The 23,180-nt window shown below is 45.4% G+C and overlaps 1 protein-coding gene across 2 annotated transcripts in view; it reads right to left on the bottom strand.

Annotated features, from left to right (window-relative positions):
- Positions 1–1,280: 1,280 nt before the first annotated feature.
- LOC122751649 (protein argonaute-1) overlaps positions 1,281–23,180 on the bottom strand; it is a 31,887-nt gene continuing 9,987 nt past the window's right edge. For both annotated transcript variants that reach the window (XM_043998775.1, XM_043998776.1), the window contains 16 exons: positions 22,818–22,999; positions 22,200–22,336; positions 21,395–21,529; positions 21,098–21,185; positions 20,297–20,444; positions 16,498–16,617; positions 15,908–16,030; positions 15,502–15,635; positions 13,698–13,882; positions 10,356–10,515; positions 10,157–10,247; positions 8,223–8,417; positions 3,268–3,402; positions 2,764–2,865; positions 2,007–2,206; positions 1,281–1,488 (listed from right to left, as the gene is read on the bottom strand). In XM_043998775.1, the coding sequence (XP_043854710.1) occupies positions 1,380–1,488; positions 2,007–2,206; positions 2,764–2,865; positions 3,268–3,402; positions 8,223–8,417; positions 10,157–10,247; positions 10,356–10,515; positions 13,698–13,882; positions 15,502–15,635; positions 15,908–16,030; positions 16,498–16,617; positions 20,297–20,444; positions 21,098–21,185; positions 21,395–21,529; positions 22,200–22,336; positions 22,818–22,999 (2,244 nt within the window). In that variant the 3' untranslated portion in view covers positions 1,281–1,379. The remainder of the gene's footprint in view (positions 1,489–2,006; positions 2,207–2,763; positions 2,866–3,267; positions 3,403–8,222; positions 8,418–10,156; positions 10,248–10,355; positions 10,516–13,697; positions 13,883–15,501; positions 15,636–15,907; positions 16,031–16,497; positions 16,618–20,296; positions 20,445–21,097; positions 21,186–21,394; positions 21,530–22,199; positions 22,337–22,817; positions 23,000–23,180) is intronic.

Genomic DNA, 23,180 nt, shown 5'->3' with positions numbered 1-23,180 from the left:
GCATGACCCTTCTATGGACATACGGACGGACGGCTCAGTGTGTCTGGGATGTAAACTCAGAGGACATGAGAGTCACCTGCAAGTTTTGGCAACAGACTCAAGATACTGTATAAAAATAACATTTAGTTTTCTCTTTTTTTCTTCTTTTAGACCTAAGTATCTTTTGTTCTAAGATAGCCCAGCAAAGAAGTGTTGAAACATGGGAGACTCAACTGTCATGGAGGAAAGGATGCCATTGAAATAACGCTCTGGGAACCTGGGGACAGAGGGGTGGGAGTGGGGGAGGGCAAGGGTCAGTTATCTCAGCAGCTAAGAAACTTGTCACGTTTGAAAGTGCAAATGTCTTCAATGGATTTTAACCATCTTGAGGTTGTGATCTCAAAGCAATGGGTTCACTCTGTGAATGTCATAGTCAACTCCTTCTGATGCAGACAGCTGGCAGCGTCACCTACTGGAGGCCTGTGAGGCTTGGGGTGTTTCTCCCCTGCTTCCCATATCCCCCTTCTCCCCCTCCCACACACACACAAAAAGGTACAAAAAGGTTGCAGTTCTGCAGCATTACAGTGAAGGCACTGGTCACCCACCAGTGGGGCAGAAGGAAGACAGGGCTGTGTCAATTTGGACTAAGTGCCATAGTGCCTTCCATCTGATGGGGAAGGGGAGGGAGGAAGGTGCCATGGGGGAAGGTGTGCCGCAGAAGGGAGGGGTGACAACTAGGGGAAGGAGCAACCCAAACTACTGGTGGTAGAATTTCCCTACAAACTGGATTTCAAACCCATTAAACCTCTACTATTCTAAAATATTGGTTTGGGATTTTTTTTTCTTCTTAAATGAATCTATACCTTTTTGATTAAGGCTCCTCAAAATCCTTCCCTCTGCCTCCTCCTCCTCCTCCTCCTCCTCCTCCTCCTCCCACCCTCTCTTCCAAGCCAACACTTTCCCCTCTAAAAGAAGCGAGCCCAAACCTACCAGCTTCTGTCCCTTGAGCCGCAGCTGTAGAGCCGACCTTACGGAGCCCTCCCAGTCACAAGTCTTTAGTATTGCATTTTAAAATGGGCACCTGTGAGCGACGATGCTGCCTCTCTCTTGGTCCACTGGGGTCGGGTCAGATGTGGCAGAGCAAGGGAAGAGTCAGGGGCCTCTGGCTGGTGCTCCCTTTTTGCCAGCCCTGCCTCCCATCCCCCCACCCCCTAGTGATGCAGCTTCTGCTCTGCAGTGGGGAAACAAGCTTTCCTGCCCCTCATCCCCCCTCCCCCCAGCCTGCCCCCATCCCCCTCCCACTCCCCCGGATTCCTCTTCCTTGGGATTCCTTCCATCTGTATGGCTCCTTGGGCTCTGAAAGCTTTCTTCTTTCCAGTGAGGTAACAGCGTTCTGCCTTTCAAGCAAAGTACATGGTGCGCAAAGTGTCCTGATGAACCTGCACAGCCTTGGCCAGGGCCTGGGGATCTCGCCCATTGCTCTGCCCTGATATGTGGCTCCCCTCGCCGCTAGAAAAAGGGAGACAGAGAAACACCCCCACGGATGGTTACCAGAGATGCTTGTAACATTATTCTCCTATGGCCCATAGCACCCCTTCCTCCTCATTTCTAAGGCTACAGTCCAGGCACAAAGGTATGCAGGATTATGACATGGGAGAGATGCTTCCCCTATTTGTCTTTCCCTCCCCTCTTAGTCCTCTCCTGGGGAGTAAGGGGCAAGGGCTGATAGAAGGGAGCATAACAAAATGACTAGAACATTGCTGGCCTGGAACAACAGAGAAGCCAGATCCTGGGCCCAGTACTGCTTCCTGTCTAACTGTAGGCACATCAGTCCCTCTTTCTGGCCTAAGTTTCTTGTTCAAAAGGAGTTCAGAGTTAGACTAGACAGCCCCTTCCAGCTCTGCCAGTCCCCCTGCTGAGACTCTCTCATCCATCCTGCTGCCTGCCCTTCAAAGAACACTCCGCCAACTTGCCAAAGCTGCCCCTCCATCACTAAGCCAGTCCTCCTCCCCAACCAGGGACCTTACCTGTCATGTTCTTTGTCCACCAGGTGATAGCGTGCCCGGAAAGCTACAAGGCGAGCATAGTAGGCAGGTGCTGGGATGGAGACGGAACGAGTACAACGCACATAAGTGTGACACAGCTGGTAGGTCAGGATCTGCAGCTCATCTGCTGTGAAACGGTTGTCATCCCAGAGGACGTAGTAATGGGATGGTCGGCTTGTGCCCTATGAAGATGAAGGAGTGAGGAGGTCTATGTACCACATGGCCCCTGGGAAGGGGGCACAGGGAATTCTAGAAGGGCAATCAAAAAAGGCTCCCTAATATAGAGCTGGCAGACACATGAATTATAAATAAGCCTCACAGGGATTAAAATCCATCACTTCTAAAAAACCATCGCCACTATATTCAAATCTCATGTTACATTTGTAATTAATGGCATAGGATTAAAACTGAGTTGTCCAGGGAGCAGCTAGGTGGCACAATAGATAGAGCACTGGCCCTGGATTCAGGAGGAACTGTGTTCAAATCTGGCCTCAGACACTTTACACTTACTAGCTGTGTGACCCTGGGCAAGTCACTTAACCCCAATTGTCTCATCAAAAAAACCCAAAAAACATGAGTTGTTCACAAATCTCAAATAGGAAAGTTACACAAATGAATGCTAATCAATGAACTTAGTAAGGTTTTAATCAATTCTTAGCTTACCCTATCATCATCATCATCATCCCCACACCACTACCACCACCAAGAGCCTGAAGTCCCCAGGGATCAGCCTAACTACCTGGATGCCTGCATGGCTACACAGGTAGAAGTCAAATTCAAATGGATGAGTGATGTTGGTGTCCACAGTGGTACCTGCTGGGATATTTCCACTCTTCCCAATCTGCGTGGAGGAAAAACACAAATAAGATCTTGGAAATTGATCCTGGTCCCTAACCTGTTGCAGACAGATTCTATATGGTCCTAAAGTAAGTCAAGGCAGTGCTCTTGAGAGCTCTTTGTCCTTTGTAACCTAGGGCCAAGCCTAGAAAGCTAATCCAAAGAGCCTTGAAGGGCAAAGGCTAGATACTAAGGAGGATGGTGTCTGGGAAGGGCTAAGAGAATGCCTGATTTTTATCTCTAAGGCTGAATTATCACAAGATTTCACTCCAGATATTCTCCATCATGTTCTCAAACACCTCTCCACATGACAGAAAGCAAACTTTTCATCAGGCAGGCAGGTGAGTACTTTTGTGCCACACAGAGGAAGGAGAAAAAACTGGACCAGGGGCTATGTGCATCTTACTCTTTCATTCTTGTCAGCACAGAAAAGGCGAGTGTGGTGGCGCTTCTGGACCACAATATAAGTGATCCCTGGTTGATAGTCCTTCTCCAGCTTGATGCAGGCATCTCGGATGGCCAGCAGCTCATAGTGGAGGATCTGGAGCAGCAGAATTAAAGAATGTCTTGATTACTGTTAGCCTTGGGGGTGACCCATGTGTTGGGCTCTAGGTGGCACAGTGGAAAGAATGCTAGACTTGGAGTCAAGGCCAACTTCTAATCCTGTCTTACACACTGTGTATTAGTTAACACACATTTAGCTAACCTCCTTTGTATCAACTTCAGTTTCCTCATCTGTAAAATGGGGATAATAATGGCACTTCCCTCCTAGGGCATCTATGAGAATCAAATAAGATCCTAATTGCATAGCACTTCACAAACCTTGGAAAGGTATAAAAATGCTAGTGGTTCTTATTAGCTACATATGTAACAATATGAGTAGACAATCAGAGCACTGTCATTTAATATTCCATTAGCATGAACCTCCACTCAAGGGTACTAAGCTAGGTACAAGGAAAATATGATTATAATGTTTGGCTACGCCACAGTCCCTGTTCTTATGGAATTAAAGTATCTCATGAGAGAAGGATGTTTGCATAGCAAATTTCTCTGTGAAGTTCAAAAAGGAAGGAATTTTGTTACACACCTGATAAATGAAACAGGAGGCAGTGGAGAGGGAAGGCAAGAGGGCATTCCAGGCACAAGGAACAATGTTATCAAAGACACAGAAAGAAATCACAGGACAAGTTTGGGAGACAGAGAGGGGACCAACTTGGCTGCAGCTCAGGCATATTCATTTGATAAAGCTAGGAAGGGAGAGTTTGATTTCAGGTTGTGGGATACCTTGAATGTCAAGCAAAGAAAAGCTAAACTCAATCCAGGAGCTGAGAGGGTGCCAGCACCTCATGCTTTTTGAGCAGTAAGATGACTATGTCTATGCATAAAAGATTATTCCAGCAGCAGAGCAAAAGATGGATCAGAGGAGAGAAGAGTAGATGCAGAAAGATTTTAGGAGGCAACGGTGATACCTATTTGGTGATTATCCATCCCAATACATAATAGTCTATCTAGACAATAGGCAGTGGCAATAGAGATGATGAAATGGATGCCAAAGATGCTGGAATCAACAGATTTAGTAAGTGATTAGATATAAGATGAGGGAAAAGGAAGGGTCCAAGTAAACACCAAGTTACAAACTTAGGAGACCAAGTAGAGGTCAATAACAGACAAAAAGAGTGAGGTCAAAGGGGAAAAGAGGTTTGGGAGGGAAAATTATCGGTTTAATTTTGGATATGTTCAGTTTGAGGTGTCAATAAAACAACCAAATGGAGATATCCTTGTACGCAGTTGAAGATATGGGTCTGAAGCACAGAAAAGTATGACTTAGAGATTTCCTCCAGACAGAGGTAGTAACTGAAGCTATGGAAATGAATGAAATCCCAAGGAAAAGAATAAAGAGAAAAAAAGAGCCAGGGCACATCCTTGATAAACATTTATATTAAGGGATCAGGAGGAGGATGAGAAGCCAACAATGGAGAAATGAAAAGGCAAAGTTAAAGGAAGGAAAAACCAGGCAAGTGTGTGTGGTGTCTCAGAAACCAGGGGAAAAGAAAATATCCAAAGGTAGGAAGTGGCCAACAATATTAAAAGCCACAAAGAGGTCAAAGCAAATGAAAAATAAGAAAAGGCCATTAAGTTTTGACAGTTAGGAGTTTGGTGACCTGTGAAAGCATATTCAATAGAGTGAGGGGGATAGAAGCCAGTTTATGAAGAGCTGAGGAGAGGATGGATGAATGAGTAAGCCGACACTTCCAGTTGGTACAACTTTTTCAATAAGATCAGTACTGAAGAAGAATAGAGGTCTAGAACAGTATGAAGACACGGTAGAGTCATGGGAAGGATTTTTGAGGGTTGGGAAGACCTGCTTTATTTTTTGGTACATGGGAAAGAGCCAGATTAAGAGTATGTGAGGGGCAGCTAGATGGCACAGTGGATAGAGCACTGGCCCTGGAATCAGGAGTATCTGAGTTCAAATCCAGCCTCAAGGCAGGCAGCTAGGTAGTGCAGTAAATAGAGCACTGGCCCTGGATTCAGGAGGACCTGAGTTCAAATCCAGCCTCAGACACTTGACACTAGCTGTGTGACCCTGGGCAAGTCACTTAACCCCCATTGCCCTGCAAAAAACAAAAACAAAAAAACAAAAAACAAATCTGGCCTCAGACACTTAACACTTACTAGTTGTGTGACCTTGAGCAAGTCACTTAACCCCAATTGCCTCACCAAAAAAATGAAAAAAAAAAAAGAGTATGTGAGAGAGAAAAAAGGGATGACTGCTGGTGCAGGTTGCTGGCAGAAATCAGATAAAGGATACAGGTAGATGGAATACCATGAGCAAGAAGTAGGGCTCTCTCTACTTCTATGAGCACAGGAAAAAAGAGAGGGTGATCTAAGCATTCTAGTGAGCAATTTGGAAATACTCCCAAAGGGATATAAAACTGTGCATACCCTTTGCCTAGCAATACCACTACCAGGTCTGTATCCCAAAGAGATATTAAAAAAAAAAAAGAAAAGACCTATACGTACAAAAATGTTTATAGCAGTTCTTTTTGTGGTGGCAAAGAACTAGAAATTGAGAGGATGTCCAGCAATTGGGGAATGGCTGAGCAAATTCTGATATATGATTGGGACGGAACACTATTGTATTGATGAACAGGATGCTTTCAGAAAAACCTGGAAAGACCTACATGAACTGATACAAAGCAAAGTGAACAGAACCAGGAGAACATTGTACACCGTAACAGCAATATTGTACAACGATCAATTGTAAGTGACTTAGCTATTCTCAGTAATACAAAGACAGACCTGAGATAATTCTGAAGGACTTATGATGAAAAATGCTATCCATCCCCAGAGAAAGAACTGATAAAGTTTGAATACTGTTTTTTTCTTTTACTTTATTTTCTTGGTCTTCTTCTTTTTTTTTAGTGAGGCAATTGGGGTTAAGTGACTTGCCCAGGGTCACACAGCTACTAAGTGTTAAGTGTCTGAGGCCGGATTTGAACCCAGGTACTCCTGACTCCAGGGCCAGTGTTCTATCCACTGCGCCACCTAGCTTCCCCTCTTGGTCTTCTTTTGTCTGTTTCTTTCACAAAAAGACTAATATGGAAATATAGTTTACATTACTACACGTGTAACCTTTATCAAATTGCTTGCCTTCTCAATGTGGGAGAGGGGAAGGAGATGATAGGAGGAGAGAATTTGGAACTCAAAATTATAAAAAATGAAGGTTAAAAATTGTTTTTACATGTAATTGAAAAAAATTAAATATATTTTTTCCTAAGGGAAATAAAGGAAAGAGAGAGGGTGATGCTAAGTTGGGAGAGGCAGCAAAAGAAAACTGAGGGAATTAATTTTAAATCTTCTCAGCTATGAAAGAGACTAAGTCAGCTACTACAAATGTGAAACATGATGGGTCTGGTTGAAGGGGGTCAAGGATGAAGAAAAAGTACAACAAACATTAGTGGGGAATGAGATAAGATGGTAATAAGGTAAGAGAAGAGTGATTATTGAATAGCTGTGAGAGCTCAGCTGAGGTTGTATGCCAAATTCTTAGAGTAAAATTAGCTCAATTTTTTAATTTTCACAAGCTTATGTTATTATTATGTTATTGGATAGATTAAGAAGGAACCTGGAATTTGAATAATAGATAAAGTCAGTCTAGCTAGACAAATTAGCAGGAGTAGGGAGACTATTAAACTTTAGTAAACGAAAAATTTAAGTTTAGGACCACAGAGTCTGGGATTTACATTCACAGATTTATGTGCTATACAATTCTTAAAAATTTAAGTTCAATCGTGCAATCTTATTTTCTGGTATTATCTCTTTGTATATTCTAATTTCCCCTTTGAAAAAGTCTAAAAAATGTACTTATACCCCAGAATGCACAGAGATGGAGAATGAAGGAAAGAAATGGGAAATGGAAAGGCACAAGGAAATGGGTCAATGGCAAAGGGACTCAAAGTAATTAAGGTTCAGATGAGGAAGATATCTTGTGAAGGAAAAGGACCTGGAAAGACATGAGAAACTGATCAATGCTACCGGCCAATCATGACTTTAAAAGAGTGATGATCAACAATTAGAACCATGGGAAAATGTAATGGGCTGCATTAGAAGGTAGTAGTTACCCCATCAAGAAGTCTTCATACAGGGGTTCAGATGACCCTAGTCTGGGATGTTTTCATTTTATTTTTAACTAATTTTTTTATTGATCCAGAGCTTAGCACATTGGCACATAGTAGGCACTTAATAAAGAACCAAAGTATCTATTCATAATGGGTATGGACTAGATGGTCTCCTAGGAGACTTTCCAACTAGTAAACTATGTGACTTTATTCATAGGCAATAGAGAACAACTGAAGGCATCTGGGCAAGGAATTGATGAGATCCGCACAGTGTGTTAAGAACAGAAATCTGGCTATATCTCTGAAATGAATTAGAAAGAAAAAGGCCCAGAGTGAGGAACTGGCCAGGGAAAAGACAGAGCACAGATGTGAGACATCTTAAAGGAAAAATGTACTATGGACAAAGCAGCAAATAGATAAGCACCCTTCCCCAATTTGGAATGATACACTAAAAATCACTAAGCTCGCCATAACCTTTGATGCAGTACCTGCCAATCATATTCCTGCAGGTTGGGATGGAGGAATTTAAATACTTGGATTTTCTCTCCCCACTTTTGTAAGTTAGGTTTGTCTCCACCAGCCTTAACCAAGGCCTCAGTTTCTTCATCTATAGAATGGAGATTGAGGGTAAGGGTAGAAACTAAGCCAGTTCTTTCTTTGTACTTCACTTCCTCTGAGGTCTACCCTGGTCTGGATGCTATACCCCAGAGTATCTGCCCCCATCCCAGGGACCCCTCACCTGTGGGAGTTGACCCTCAGGGACGCCATCTCGGTAGAAGATAATGCGGGTAGGTTTAAATCGGGTGGATTTGTAGAACTGTATGAGCAGCTCCCGCACCATGTAAGACAGATCCTCAATGATTTCCTGTCTGGGTCGTTGGACTCGAACTGTTGCACAGTAACGACTTGGGTGAGCATCCATGCTGCCAACCACCTGAGAAAGGGTGACCAGGGAGAAGGAGAGAGCCCAGCTTAGCCCCGTTCTTCTCTTCAACACTGTGTCAAGACTTAAGGGCTCTTGGGAACATGTTCTCATAGTACAATATATGGGCTGGCCTCTTCTCATCTGGAACAGGTCACTGACTGCTTACACTTTGGCTTCTGAACATGATCTGGGCTTTCCATAGTCATCAAAATAGCTGCAGGTTCGTCCAATTACCTTGCTGAGATGGAGTCTGATGTGACAAAAGGGAGCAAGTGGGATAGGGGCAGGGAGAGTGCTCTATGTGCAAACCACTGCCCTGAAGAAATTACAGGAAAGATACAATGTGTAGGGATATAGAAAGAGGTCTCTGCTCAAGGCACCTACCATGGTGGATGAGAGGGAAGAGCTGGAGATAGAGAAAGCAGGGAAAATTCAAAGTTAAGCCTTGCTCCTTCCCTTCCTCATATAAGAAACACCATGATCAGAGCAAGAGAACATCAGCTCAGAGGGTGTCTGAAAACTTTCTTCCCCTAAGTGAGGCAGCGTGTTATAGGGGAGTGGAGGGTTAGGACCAAGGCTTGATGTTGGAAATAGACCAAAGTACTCCATTGCCTAAAGCAGGGAACTGAGTCTCTGATTTTTCAGAAACTTAGTCCTGAGCCAGGGAGTGAGGGTGAGGGTGGGGAATGGGGAGGAAGAGGGGGCTTATATAGGAGCATCACTGTCCTAAATCCAGTGCTCTTCTAGGTAGAAAGGGGGTGGGCAACCCAGGGAGGGAGACTGACTGAGACACACACCTCTGCCAGGAATGACTTTCTCATCCCTCACTCCCTGAGGGCAAGTCAGGCCAGTGTTTGGAACAAATGCACCACCTGCTGGCAACTTCCAAAGCAGGGGCAATTTATTTATTTATTTAGTAGACTCTATCTCCCCTACCTGGTTCCTTTTCCAGGGGTACAGGGAAGGATGCACCATGCACCATGGAGCATGAATGGAGAAAGAGTTTGTATGAGCATATGCAAGATTTTGTAGTATGAAGAGATTACCTCCCTCCAATAATGACCTCCTCTAGAGGGGGGTTGGTATAGGAGGGTTAAGATTTATCGGGGGTCGTTTAATGTTATTTTATATATATATATATACATATATATATATACACATACATATATACATATATATATACATATATATACATACATATATATACACACATATATATATATATACACATATATATATATATATATATAAAACCTGTATCAGATTACCTGCTGTCTAGGGGAGGGGGGAGGGAGGGAGAAAAATTTGAAATTGGAAATCTTATCTAAACAAATGTTGAAAACTAAAATTAATTAATTAATTAATTTTTAAAAAAAGAATTATCAGGGGTCCCTGCATTTCCCTCCCAGTTCTTTTTAATGCCCTTCCCTCCCCTCCCCTTTTGTTTTGTAAAGATACAAAAAACAGGTCTTCTCGTACTCCATAGGGACAGTCACCAAGGTGATCTGTTCCCCAGCCATATATTCCTCTCCTAATAAATCTCTTTTTATTTAAAAAAAAAAAAAGAATTATAGTCGGGGGGAGACGCTGACAGCAGGTAAGAGAAGGAGGATCAAAGAAGTTGAGGAGGATAGGAGATATCTCAGTGATGTTGGGGGCGAGCAGCTGCAGGGTGTATTACATACATGTGGTGGGGAGGGGGAGAGAGATTGCACATAGGAAAGCTAGGATAAGGAGGAGTCACTCACAGCTGTGATAGAGGGCTTTTTCCCATCCCCGGCTGGAGGATGTGTGACGTCTGCTCCCAGGAATATGACAGGCTGCTGAAAGACAGCTGAGCTAAGGAGAAAAAATAGAGAAGTCAGGGGTACAACTCCTTCATTCCCATTACCCAGCCTGTCCACACTCCAAGTGGAGTCCATTTCTCCCATGCCCCCATGCTCATACCGCTGATGAGGGACTAGGATGTTGTTGATTCCCCCAAGCTTGACGTTGATTTTGAGACAGAGATTAGACAGAGTCTGGGGAGATGTCTTCACCACATTCTTCACTTGCACACACTGAGTGGCCATGCCTAACAGCGTGTCCCCTACGCGCTTTACCTCCGCTGAGGGTCAAGGAAAGAAAGACAGACAAGGGAGGGGAGAAAAGAGGCTGTGAGCTTGAGTCCCCACCTAGGAAGCCAAGATGCTTACATTACAGTTGCTGGCATGACCCTTCTGTGAGACAGTGGTGTGAAAGTGAGACCACTGCATAGTACTGGTCCTCTCTGCCAAGTACCTCAATTTCCCTACCAGTAACATAGGCAGTCAGCAAAGGAATAAATATTTAGTTCCTCAGAAGATAGCTTTCATGCACTTCTGTTCCTTAGTCAGTGACCTCAGACAACTGCTTCCCACCCTTTGGCTTAAGTTTCCCTGCTAAATGAAAGTTAGATAAGATGGTCCCTAAGGTCCCTGCAGTTCAAAAGATTTATTTCTACAAATCCAAGATCTTCCTGGGTTTTTTCCTTACATGTCAGGTAGCCTGTCTTCCAAATACCCTCTGAGGAGTTTCTGCCGAGAAAGGCACGTCTCCTATTGTTTAGGTAAGGAAGTGACAGTAAAGAAGGGTATGGAGGGTGAGCTAAATCCTAACCAGGGGGCACTAATGGAGAGTAGGGTCAACCTTCCTGAGAGCAGGGTATGAAAATGTCTTGAATACAAGGTTTCTACAGACCCTGGGTTCAACTTGTCCCTGTAACAAAGTGGCATATTTGTTGGGCTATTTCATTATTAAAAAACAAAATGCAGACCAATCATCTTGGTAGACTTATCCATCTCCCACATTGTAGCCAGTGAAAGTCAACTATCTTTTCTGTTTAGAGATATTTATACTTCTTCCTCTTCCTCAAAGGGTTAAGAAAGCATTTTATCAGCCTTAAGGGTCTGTACAAATAGAACTATAATTATATAACTAAATAATAGAAACATAATTAGGATTTCAATAGGCAGAGACTAGGGGTGGGGCTATATCTGAGGAGGGAATCCTTCAATGTTTCAGGTAGGACAAGTCTAGGGATAATTATTGTGGACAGTGTGAAGGACCTAAAATGATATCCTAAGTAGTTCAGCCTTTACTTATGAGGAGTTGGAGAATGAATGAAAGTTTTCAAGCAAAGGAGTGACACAATGGTTTAGGGAGATCAGTCTGGTGGGGGATATGGGTGTGTGACAGGGCCATGTGGTGACCAGAGAACCTGGGAGATGGGAAGCTGATTAGAAAACTACTTAGTAATCCAGGTGTGTGGCATTAAGGGCCTGGACTGAGGGAATGGAAAAGGAAAAGGAGGAATTGAAGGGAAATACTTAGATGGAAAAAATCAGTAGGATTTGGCAAATGAGAGTGTGTATGGTGACGGAGAGAGAGAACAGTAAAAGATGACTGAGGTTTCAAGACAGTGGGACAGAAAATGGACAATGTCAGGAGTGGAGGTGGGAAGAAGGATGAGATGTTTTAAATCTTGAATTTGTGGAGAAGCAGGTAACTAGAAGTGGAGGGGAGAGGGGAAGAAAGGGGAGAGGAAAGGAGGGGAAGAAAAGCGAAGGGAGGAGAGAAGAGAGTAGAGGAAAGGAGAGGAGGGGAGGGAGGGGAAAGGGAGGGGAAGAGAAAGGAGGGGAGGAGAGAAGAGGGGAGGGGAAAAAGGAGAGGAGGGAAGAAGAAAGGAGAGAGATGGGGAGGAGAGGAAAGGAGAGGAGGAAGGGGAAGGGAGGAGGGGAGAAAGGAGGGGGAGGAGAGAGAAGAGGGGAGAAAAGAGAGAACAGAGGGGAGGGAGGGGAAGAGAAGAGAAGGGAGAAGAGGGAAGAGGGGATAGGAAAGGAAGGGAGAAGGGTGGGGAGGGGAAGTAAGGGGAGGGGAAAGAGAGGTTGAAGTGGAAATTTTAATCTATATATATTATATACATATAATATATATATGAAATATATATGAACAATTTGAAAAGAAGTGGCGACTAATACTATGGCAGTGAATGAGATTGCCAAGAGGGTGTAGGAAAGGAAAGAAGAGTGAGATGACAGAACACTGGGAAATGCCTTTGTTTAGGAACTGAAACGAGTGAAGGAGCCAAAGGAGGGGAATGATCAGAGAGGCAGGAAAACAGGAGTATGATGTCAAAAGAAGAGAAGCCAAGAGAGAATGGTGAACATCAAAAGCAGATGTTAATGAGGATGAGGCTTGAGAAATGGCGCTGGGTGATAAGGAAATTCACTGGTGACCCTGCAAAGAGAGGAGGCCATCTCCAAGAGGCTTTTTAGCAGCTATGAGAAGAGAATGCAGACTTGGGGGTGAAGGTTAAGGAGCAGGTGGGTGGTGAAGCAAGGGCTTCAAGTGGAGGGCTGAGCACAGCCGACTCTTAAGATAGGTTTGCTAGTAAAAGGGGGGAGAATACTAGGATGGTCAGCCAAGGGTAGGAGGATTGAGGGGAAGGGTTTTTCTTTTAAACTTTTTTTCTTATGACTGATCACAGGCACAGGGAAGGGACCTGAAAAGAGGTGGGAAATGACCTCTCCTTCCTCCAATTTCTCTCAGCACCTCTTTTATGAACTTGTCACACTGTGGGTGATAACAAAGCTATTTGTTATACATATCTTATCCCACATTATTAGACTGTAAGCTCCTTGAGAACAGGGACTGTGTTCTGAACTCATCTTTGCATATTCAGAGGAGCCCAGGGTCTTGGAACAGACACTTAATGTTTGTTGAATAAGTAATGGAATCAGGGCCTGGAGAAGAGAGACTCAAGAGCCCCAGTAGAGGAAAGGATGGGAAAGTGATAGCAATTGTGAGGTAAAGAGGAAGGAAAAGAATGTAGTCTGCTAAGCAGACTGGCCATTTGCTGGTAACAGAGCTGACAGCAACATTACCAACTGTTTACACCTCTGTGCCATGTCTTATGGCAATGTGTCCTCTCCCGAGTAAGGGAAAGGTCGGGCCAGGGGTGCTCTTCATGAGGAATTTGGGCAGGCTGCTGCCTGTAACCCCAAAGTCGAGAACTAACCCAATGGAGCAGATCCAGGCAGCTCATCTACCAGCCCTGAGGCTACAATGTGTCCTGGCTCCCTCCCCACTCTAGAGTTTGCTAAAGCAGAAAATCAAGGGCTCTTTCCCCATGCCCTGACTTTCCTCAACCTCTCAGGGTGGGAGCCCTCTCCAGGGCCTGGATTCTGCCCTCAGACCTCCCAGCCACTGGGGCTGGTTTCTCAAACTCAAAACCCCTATCTCCATGTCCTCCCCCAGGAGGAGCCGCACCATACACAGGCGTCTTCCCGGGCAGGATAACAATGATGAGCTGCAGTCCCGAGTAGGTGTTCTTGAGATGCCGGAACATGGGCTCCACGCTGTCTGCACCCTGCGCGTATTTGCAGAAACAAGGCTGGCCCTGGATGGGCATCCCTGCATCCTTGGAAATCTTACGGAGTTGGTCTGTGAAGTTCCTGCAGGGCATTGGAAAGAGGGAGGGGGGAGTGGGAGGGAAGCACTAAGAGCCTGCCAGCCTAGAAGAACGGCCGAGTGCATCCTCAGGGCTCAGAGCCCCTCTCATCTGAGGGAAGGTGAGCCCTGGCTTCCCTGGAGGAGATGGCCATTGGGCTGAGATTTCAAAGAATCATCTCCCCCCTCAAACTGCCCAACTAGAGCTTCATCCATTTGATTTAAGGCTTCAAGAAGCAGTGTAACATAGTGGAAAAGAGCCCTGGATTTGGAAGAGGAAGAGTGGTAGTCAAATTCTGCTTCTACCCCTCACTCTCCTATTTGACCTTGGACGATTCTTTATGTCTCTGGGCCTCTTCTTATGTAAAAGGAGGGAAATGGAATAAATAACTTCTAAGAACCCTTTCAGTTCTTTCTAAATCCACAATCCAAACCCTATGATTACTGTACAAATTCCAATACCTCTGGGAGGGTGCAGACGGCTAAGGATCACACTGAGATGGCTAACAGGCCAGATGACAGAACTGGGACCTGAAAGTGGGGAAAGGCTGAATGGGCCACAGCCAATAAGATGGAACCAAACAAACAATGATAAACATGAAGCCCTGCCCTGGGGCTGGGGGTGGGGGTGCTAGAGTATGGACAACACCACACACGATCACTTGAAAAGCAGTTCACTGGACACCGGCTTTCAGTAGGAGTTTGAGCTACTGCAGGTTCAACATGAGGCAAGAGTATAATATGGCTACTAAAAAAAAGTCTAAATGGAGCTTGGGCTGCTTTCACAGATATTTAATCGCTTCCAAAATAAGGAAGCAACAATCAGGCTGCCTTCCTTGGGCAGCCCTCATTGTGTTGTATTTTGGAAACACTTTAAGGATGAGTGTGTCCATGAAAGCAAGGACAGAGGATGCCAACTATGTCATATGAGGGAATCATTTGAAAGAATAAAGGATGCTGAGGCTACAGAAGAGAAGACTTCTGGAAGAGAGGATAACTGTTGTCAAATATCAGTGACAGCTGTTATGCAAAAAGATACTGGAGTTGTTCTTTTGAGACCTAGAGGGCAGATCTAGGAGTAATGGGGAGAGGGAGGAGAAGGAGGGAAGAGTCACAGGAAGGCTGACTTTGGCTCACTCTCAGGAAGAACTTTCTTCATAACAAGGGCCCCAGGGGATAGAGGCGGGGCATCGGAGAGGCAGAGGCCCAAACCCAAACCAGACTGGAATACAGAGGGCTCCATCAAGAGGCAGAACAATTCTCTCAGTGTGTTGGTCACTTGTATACACCAAGTTCTAACCCCCTTTCTCTCCCTAAATGAGCCTTGTGGACAACCTCTTGTTCTAGGCCTGAACTAGAACTAAACTACTTCAGAATCTCTTCCTGCAAGGTCAGCTTACAAACTCAAGGAATTCCCATGGGTGATGGGTGGGTATATGTGTGTGGGGGTGGGGGAGAGGAGGGTCTGAAGGAAGCTGCCCCCAAGAATGTGTTTGGGATGAGAAAGGGACATTGAAGAAAGAAGCTTCCCTTCCCCGCCCCAATCGTGTTGGCTCTCTTTCTTGGAGAAGCCCTGGGAAAGAAGGCCCAACCCAGAAACCAAAGTCAGCTTCTAGCTCCTTACTTCAGCACCTCTTCCCGACACTGCTTTTGGGGTGCAAAGCAGGCAATGGCCCAGACTTTGATCTCAATTCCATTGTAGAACTGCTTTCCTCTCATGTCCCATACACCTTGGTTGGGCGTGGCGATGGCTCGGTTCTGAGAGCACGGGTAAAAGATAAGCATTGGTTACTTACTGCCTGGGGCATCCCAACCTAACCCCAGGATGGGAGGACCAGCCCTCCAGGCTGCCATCCCTCCTCCTTCTTCCCCACCCTAGTAAGTAAGCTAGATCACTGGAGGAGCCTATGTTTCCCATCCCCTCCCCCAAAATGTGATCCTGGCCTACTCCCTGGCCTAAGATCTTCTCTGTTATTAAAGCTGGGGCCACACAGACCCTGCTTGGTTCACTGAATCCTGCCCTAGCTCACCCGTCCACCATACTGCAGGATTGGAGCTGGGAGCACTCGGCCGGTCACTTCTGTCATGTCATCTCTCACTTTGATCCCAAACTCCTGTATGTAGGGGTCTAGATTGTAGCTGGCATTCTTCATCTGTTTGGAAAACAAGAGCAAGGAAAGTGAAGGTCGAGGATAATAGTGGCGTGTGTGTGTGTGTGTGTGTGTGTGTGTGTGTGTAGGAAATTAGGGAAGAATTATTAAAACCAGGTAGCAGAGCATCAATGACACTGAAGATTCTGCCCTCTCTTTTGCCTTTGAACCAAGATGTGGTGGAGGGTGTCTACACCTGGGGATAGGGGTTCATAGAGGGTTTGCTATGGGAAGGAACCAGCTAGAATCAGCAAGGGGAGAAGACAAGGAGACCTCAGCCTGAAGAATTAAGGCAAATAGAAATGAGAGTCTCCCATACTCTATTTTGTCAAGCTCACGTTTACCTCTGAGGGTAAGCTCGATGGCACTGGAGTCAGGATCCCAGGACAAAACCACACCTTTACCACCCCCTTCAAGATTTTCTTCAGGAGCAGCAGAATCTAGCTGTCCTCTCTAGAGAGCCCTCTTACCAGGCGGCTGATCTCCTCCTGCCTGTCCGGGGCTGACCTTGCAGTAGCTTTGATCATGGTTGAAGTCTGATTGTCCGTCAACTTCTTGATGCAGCGCTGTCCAGCCACAATGTTACAGACCTGGAGAACAGGGGCATGAGCGTGCACATGTGTACACATACACAAGGCTCTGGGACCTCTCCCACCCTTGTACCCATGTCTCCTCATCCTTTTCTGGAAGCTTCCATAAAAAGATGAGATCCCAGGACTCAGACCTGATTTCAACTTCCTATTCAGTCCCAAGAAGGGACAGAAGAACAACTTTCTGTATGAGCAGCCCACTCTGGCATGCAGGTATGCCCCACTTTAAGAGAACTTCAAATGGATGAAAATCAAAACTTAGATAATAGATTAATTAAGAGATGATATTTGTATTACAAAAGAATTCTTCACCTTACAAAAGGGTTCACAAAAGGTTCCTCTAAATATCCAACTCCCTTTGCTCATTAGAGAAGCTGGATTTATACTCAGCTTTGGCGTGGAATTATATTTAGTTATCTCTTCTTTCTTCACGTTAATGAAATGGGATGGATAGACATAATCCCCAAAGTGAGTATCCTACCTCCAAGGCTTCAGGATGCACTCATCTCACTGCCCTTTTTGGTTTGCTTTAGCATTCTTATTCTACAGTGGGATGCCCAGATACAGAACTAGATAGACTTGAAAGAGAATTCAGAAACCTGGGCTCAAGTCCCTGTCCTGACTGGGTGATTTTAGGCAAGCCAATCTTCTTCTCAGACTCAGTTACCTTATCCATTGAATGGAAATGCTCCTACTATGTGTCCCCCCACCCACCCAAGGCTTGCACATGGAGCCAAGAGACAACCTGTGTAAGCTCTGTAATTATCAGAAATTCTAATTCCCTTCACAGTTCCCTATGGGCAGGGGTTGAGAATGAGTTACCCTTTCTGGAAAGAGGCTCGCCCAGTAGGATATGAGAGCATTACTACCTAGTAAGCTCTGTGGGTCTCTCTGTTGCCTCTAACACCAAGCACAAGGCACTGCATACATCTGGCACTTAATAAACACCTGTTGAGTTGAGCAAGGCTTTCTGATCATGTCCCCCCACCACAGGCCTCTTCCCTACCACACTAGGCTCAGGTGGCTAATAGCACTCTCTGGGCTCAAACACTGATGGAAGGAATGGGGGCGGGGGGAGCGGGCAGAGGAAAGGGAAGATAATATGGCCCTGAAGCTTGCTGAGAGAAAGAGGAAGAGGAAGGGAGACAGAAACTTATTAATCAGAGCTCAATTATTTTCTATAAAAGAATTCACAAAATATGTTTAACATGATTGCAATGTATAATTTATATCAAATTGCTTGCTGGCCTTGGGAGGGGGCAGGGAAGGGAGAAAAGAGAATGAGAGAATGAGAGAAAAATCTGGAACTCAAAAATATATCTTTACATATAATTGGGAAAAAGTTTAAAATTAAATTAAATTTTAAAAAGAAGAATCCACAGAGTGATTCACCCACAACTAGCCGATTAGGAGGACAGACAATATTTGAGACTCTCTGTCCACTTAGACAGCAGCCCTGACAACAGGTAAATTCTGGAACTGCCAAGCATTCAAACTCTACTGCAGAGAGCACAGCCTTGATGGGCTGGCCATGCTGTATGAATGCCAAATGCTTAAAAGGCTATTTTATAGAGAACTAACACAAGGCAAGCACTCACATGGAGGTCAGAAGAAGGGATACAAGGACACTCTCAAGGCCTCTATGAAGAACTGGAATCGATTGTGAGACCTGGGAGATGCTGGCACAGACAGGACCACCCAGCACGGCATGCCCATATCAAAGAAGGTGCTGTGCTCTATGAGCAGAGTAGAATTGAAGTGGCTCAAAAGAAAGGGGAGATGTGCAAATCTAGAGACTCCAATCCAAGTGTTCATATGGATGATCTGTCCCTGACCTGTGGTGGAGTTCATACTCCAACCTCATATTGGTCTGCTCAGTCCCAGTCAGACACACTGTATCTGGACCCCAACACAGTGATGTTATTTTGGTCCTCTTTGAGAATGACAGACAACAACTAACCAGGCTACTGGCTCAGGCAGGGAAGAACTGAAAGAAAATTAATAAATGATACTTCTGTTTACATTCTTATGATCCTGGTTAAATGTCTGAGGAAAGCAAAACTTTGGAGGCCTTGATAATGACAAATTACAATTTTATAGCTTTATAAAGTTGACAAGGTATCTTCACATGCATGATCTCATTGGATTCTCAGGACCACCCTATAAGGGAGAGAACAGCAAAAAACACAGCTCATAGATCCACAAAACACTGTCCTCACAACAAGCCAGTGAAACCCATTATTGGAGCACGGTTATCTCAATTTTACAGGTGAGGAAAGTGAGGCTTAGAGACATTGTTACTTGCCCAGTGACACTCAAGTAGGGGGTGTCAGTACTGGGACTTGAACCTAGGCTTTTGGAGTCCAGTGTTTCTACAATACAACAGTGGCCTATAGGTGTTGGTTATATTTAGCTTGCTGGTGTGGAAATCCAAAAAGTTGTGGTTATAATGGACAGGCACAAGCAGTCAAAAAGAAGGCAGGAGCTTTCAAATGATATTCTTTGAAAGTAACAATGTAAACAGAAACAGAATTAACTTGGTAATCTTTATTCCCCAGAGCTGACAATAACTCTCTATATTCTCTAATATTCAACTTTGCAGAGCCCATGTCACTCACTGACTGTGCTCCCCAATGACTTCCATCCCAGTGTCACTGATTTTTCAATAAATTTGCCCCCTGAGCACTTTATTTCTATTCCCCTTCTTGGTTCCTTTCCTGTTATCTCTGGAATCTCACTCCCTTCTGGGTTTCTTTTGTCTCAAAGGATCACTAGATTTTGACCTTGGAAGTGACCTTAGAGCCCATTTTTTCTCCCCTCCCTTCAGCAGCTTTGCTCTTCTGCAGATTTCACAGTTCCCCCAAAAAAGCAGAAAGAAAAAGCCTGAGATACCCAAGGGAGCTGGGCTGGACTCTTGCTGGAAGATCCAGTAAAGAAAAGCACATGGGACCTTTTGAGTTATTTCTCTTTGTAGACCTTTAGGTGGGAGGTAGTGGTGCACTGAAGCAAAGACAGCTCACCTTCTCTGCATTTGTCTCTGGGGATACTTTGTAACTTATATATGAATGTTTAAGTATTGAGTATTAGATGTAAAGGACAACTGCTTTTCTTTTGTAACTATATGATTTTTAGAGATTTGCTATTTTAAAGCAAAATGTAATCCTAGCTTGTGGCCTTTATTTTTCAAAAGGAATACATCTATCTTTCAGCAAAAGCCATTGGGAAAAAGGAACTCAGTCTACAGGTTAACATTTTGGGAAGCACATCTCTTTGACAGAGTAAGGCACACCTATATGGCCAGAAAGTTTTAGGTCCTGTGGCGCATCCAGTTACAGAAAGAAGGGAAGAATAAAAGGGTGAGAAGGAAGGGTGTAGGTCTTTGAAGAAACTGTTCAACAAGTCCACTATTAAGCACTAAACTATCCAGGCTGTTCCACTGATTTGGGGTGAGGATGAAAATATGGCAGCTTTGTGGTCTGGGGGACAAGTAGAGATGACCAAAGGACTAGATTCCATTTTCCCTGATCTACCTAATGTCTCTGGAGAAGCCACTCAGACCCCTCAGTTTCTCCATCTGCAAAATGGGAGACATGAGGAAAAGAAGGCAAGAGGATGGGAAGGGCTTTGGGGATGGCTAGGAAAGGATGGGAGTAGAGATCCATGGAAAGAGGAGCCTCACCTCCAAAGGCAGGTAGGTATGTTTTTGTTCCTGGCCAACCTGCAGGCAAGGCAGGTGGGGATACTTAAGTTGTAGGTTGTACTTCTGCTTGAAATACTGGGCCACAGTGCACTCTACTGTTTGTCCACTCTCCAACTGCAAGGGAAATCTATGGGGGAAGAAAACATGTTAGCAAGTTATCCCCCCTGAACAACATCCCTACCTTCCCCTCCCCCTAGAGATACTAGGCTGGCCTTTCTCTACCATTGCTACCTTCTCAAATATGAAGGGAAGAGCTAAAGTAGTTGAGGCTAAGGCTAGAGATAGAGGAGAGAAGAGTGAGGCAGACTTGGAGTCTTATGAGAAGACACACAAGCCAGGCATAGCACTGAGCTCCAAAGATAAGCTAATGAGGTTGGAGTAAGGGCCAACTGCCTCGCCCCTTCTGTTCCAAACCCTTACTGCCCCTGCCTCTCCCAGCCCCAGGTGGCCAGGAAAGTTTCAGAGTCCTTTGCCCCAGCTTCAGGAAAAATCCCAGCAGTTACTGAAAGGTCTGGGGCTAGGAAGCAGAAAGATGTCTGTGGAGAAGCTGGGGGTTCTTTCTGTCTGTGTGTGTGTATGACAGGTGGGAAGGCCAAGGGACTACAAGATCACACAACCACCCCAGGACAGACAGATGGGCCAAATCCCAGGGCTCATATCTAGAAGAAGGGCTATCAGGTTTCTGGGCCCTCCACCACTTCCCTCATGCCCCCATCCAAGCAGCTGGGTAATCACTCGGCATCCGCTCCTGGATGTGAGCCAACAACCCTGCCCACTTACGTCTGGTGGCTGGCAGGCCGGCGGGTGACGTTACACACTCGGTATTTCCTCTTCATCTGCCCACAATGGGTCACCTCCACCTTCAGGCCTGGGGGGGGGGTGTGGGGGGGTGGTGAAGGAGAGATGATGGAGAAATAGGAGAAATTTTAAGGGAGGAGTCCCACCAGGAATGGGCTCAGCTACCCCCATCCCCTCAATCTACCCAACATGACAAAGGCTAATTTTTATACCTCAATACACTGCTCCCCCTCTGGTGCAACCCACTCTGTCCCCAACCCCATCACCAGTAATACTCACCTTTGATCTCCTTGGTGAATCGAACCCTCTGGGAATCAGTGAGTGGCTTGGGCTGCTCATCAATGTTCCTTATGTCAAGCACCTCACACATGAACTCAATGACTGGCTGTGCTTTGTAGAAAGCCGTGGCCGAAACTGCAGGGACAGGGCAGGGGACAACTCAGAGAAGACCAGAGATCTGCTTGGGGGTGGGGGAGGGGGGGGGCATGTCTATTCCAGTGGGGAGAGGCTCATATGTCTTAGAATCCCAGGATTGAAAGCTTGAATTCAGCACTCCTCATATCCATTGGTTCCCATACTGGAATCTAGAGTTATTTCAAGGGGGCTGAGAAGCCATGTACCATAGCACAGAACATTCTCATTTTGATCTTTATGTAGCTCCAACAAAATATGCATCATAACTTAGTATAACCAACAGGCAAACATAACTTCTATGGATTAAGTAAATGTTATGCCTTGCACCTCTGTGTACTAGTACTTTTCAAACATGTGGATGCTATTATGATGAAATGCAAACTCATCAAAAGCATTACTGAATTAAAGGTAGCTTGTCATCTTGTATTTCCTTCCTCAGTGGATACAATAACTAGAATGGGGGGGAGGGTCAGTGCTGAAGTTACAAAGGGTTCCCTCATGCTTAAAAAGGTTTGGAACCATGGATTTAATCCAATTCTGTGATTTTAGAGATAAAAAGACTTCTGGCTTCTCCGGAGCAGAGTGTAGCACAAGGTGGGAGGGTGGAGAAACATTGACACTGACCGCAAAGCTGGGAAAGTGCCCCCCAATCCCCACCTCTGTTACTCACCGTCAATATTCAACATCATTTTCCACATGGCTGGCCGCACAGACTGGTGGAAGCCGAACCAGACTTCACGCCCACCCCCCAGAGGGTGGTAGTATCCCTCAGGGGGAGAGAAGAAGGAACGGCCAACAGGGGTGTACCTAGGAGGGATGGGTAGAGACCTGGTCCCTCTGGCATGCCATGCTCAACCCCAGGCCCACCCAGCAAGGACAAACTCTGGGCCAAGAGACTGGGCACCCAGATTCTAATCCAAACTCTGCCTTCTCCCTGGTCTGGGTCCAGGGGAGAGAGCATCTGTCCCTTGCTAAGTTTCCTTTTCCTTTTTCAAGAGGGATGGATTCAGGGAGCACCAAGGAAAAGAAACGTGAGAAAGGACTTAGAACCCTTTGGAAGGGAGAGATGATGGAGATAGAATGTCTCATTTGCACTCACCCTCCTAGGTCTAGAGAATAAAAATAGAGCCCTGGGAGTTAGGCAGAGGGCTAATAATTCTCATTCAAGGCCCCTACTACTTGTTACCACAACATCCAAAATATCCTTCCGGCCCAACTGGGGTATCTCCTTTCCCTATCCCACTATGACCTTCTCCACAAACTGAGCAGAGGTCATCTGCCCAAGTACCTCATAGATGCAAGGTGCCTCATGGCCACATCCAATGCCTGCACAGACTCCAAGGGGACAGGGATCTGGCCACTGACCAGGGCCTCATGGAGCATACGCCAACTGACAATGGCCATCCATTTGATGGAAACCTTGAAGATCCGATCCTTCCCTTCACCAGGGATTGTCACCTCAAAGTCCACCTTTGGGAGGAAATAGGGTAAAGGAAGGGAACAGAGCTAGCTAACACTCATATCCCTGTTCCCACTCGCCCCTACCAGACTGTAAAGTTCATGAGGACAGGAGTCACATTTTACCTAAACTTTCTATCTCCCTAGAGCCCAACACAGGATTATGCACACAGTAGAAACATGATAATCATGC

Source organism: Dromiciops gliroides, chromosome 3, assembly GCF_019393635.1.
Source record: "Dromiciops gliroides isolate mDroGli1 chromosome 3, mDroGli1.pri, whole genome shotgun sequence".
Lineage (NCBI taxonomy): Eukaryota > Metazoa > Chordata > Mammalia > Microbiotheria > Microbiotheriidae > Dromiciops > Dromiciops gliroides.
This window is presented reverse-complemented; position numbering and strand designations above follow the sequence as displayed.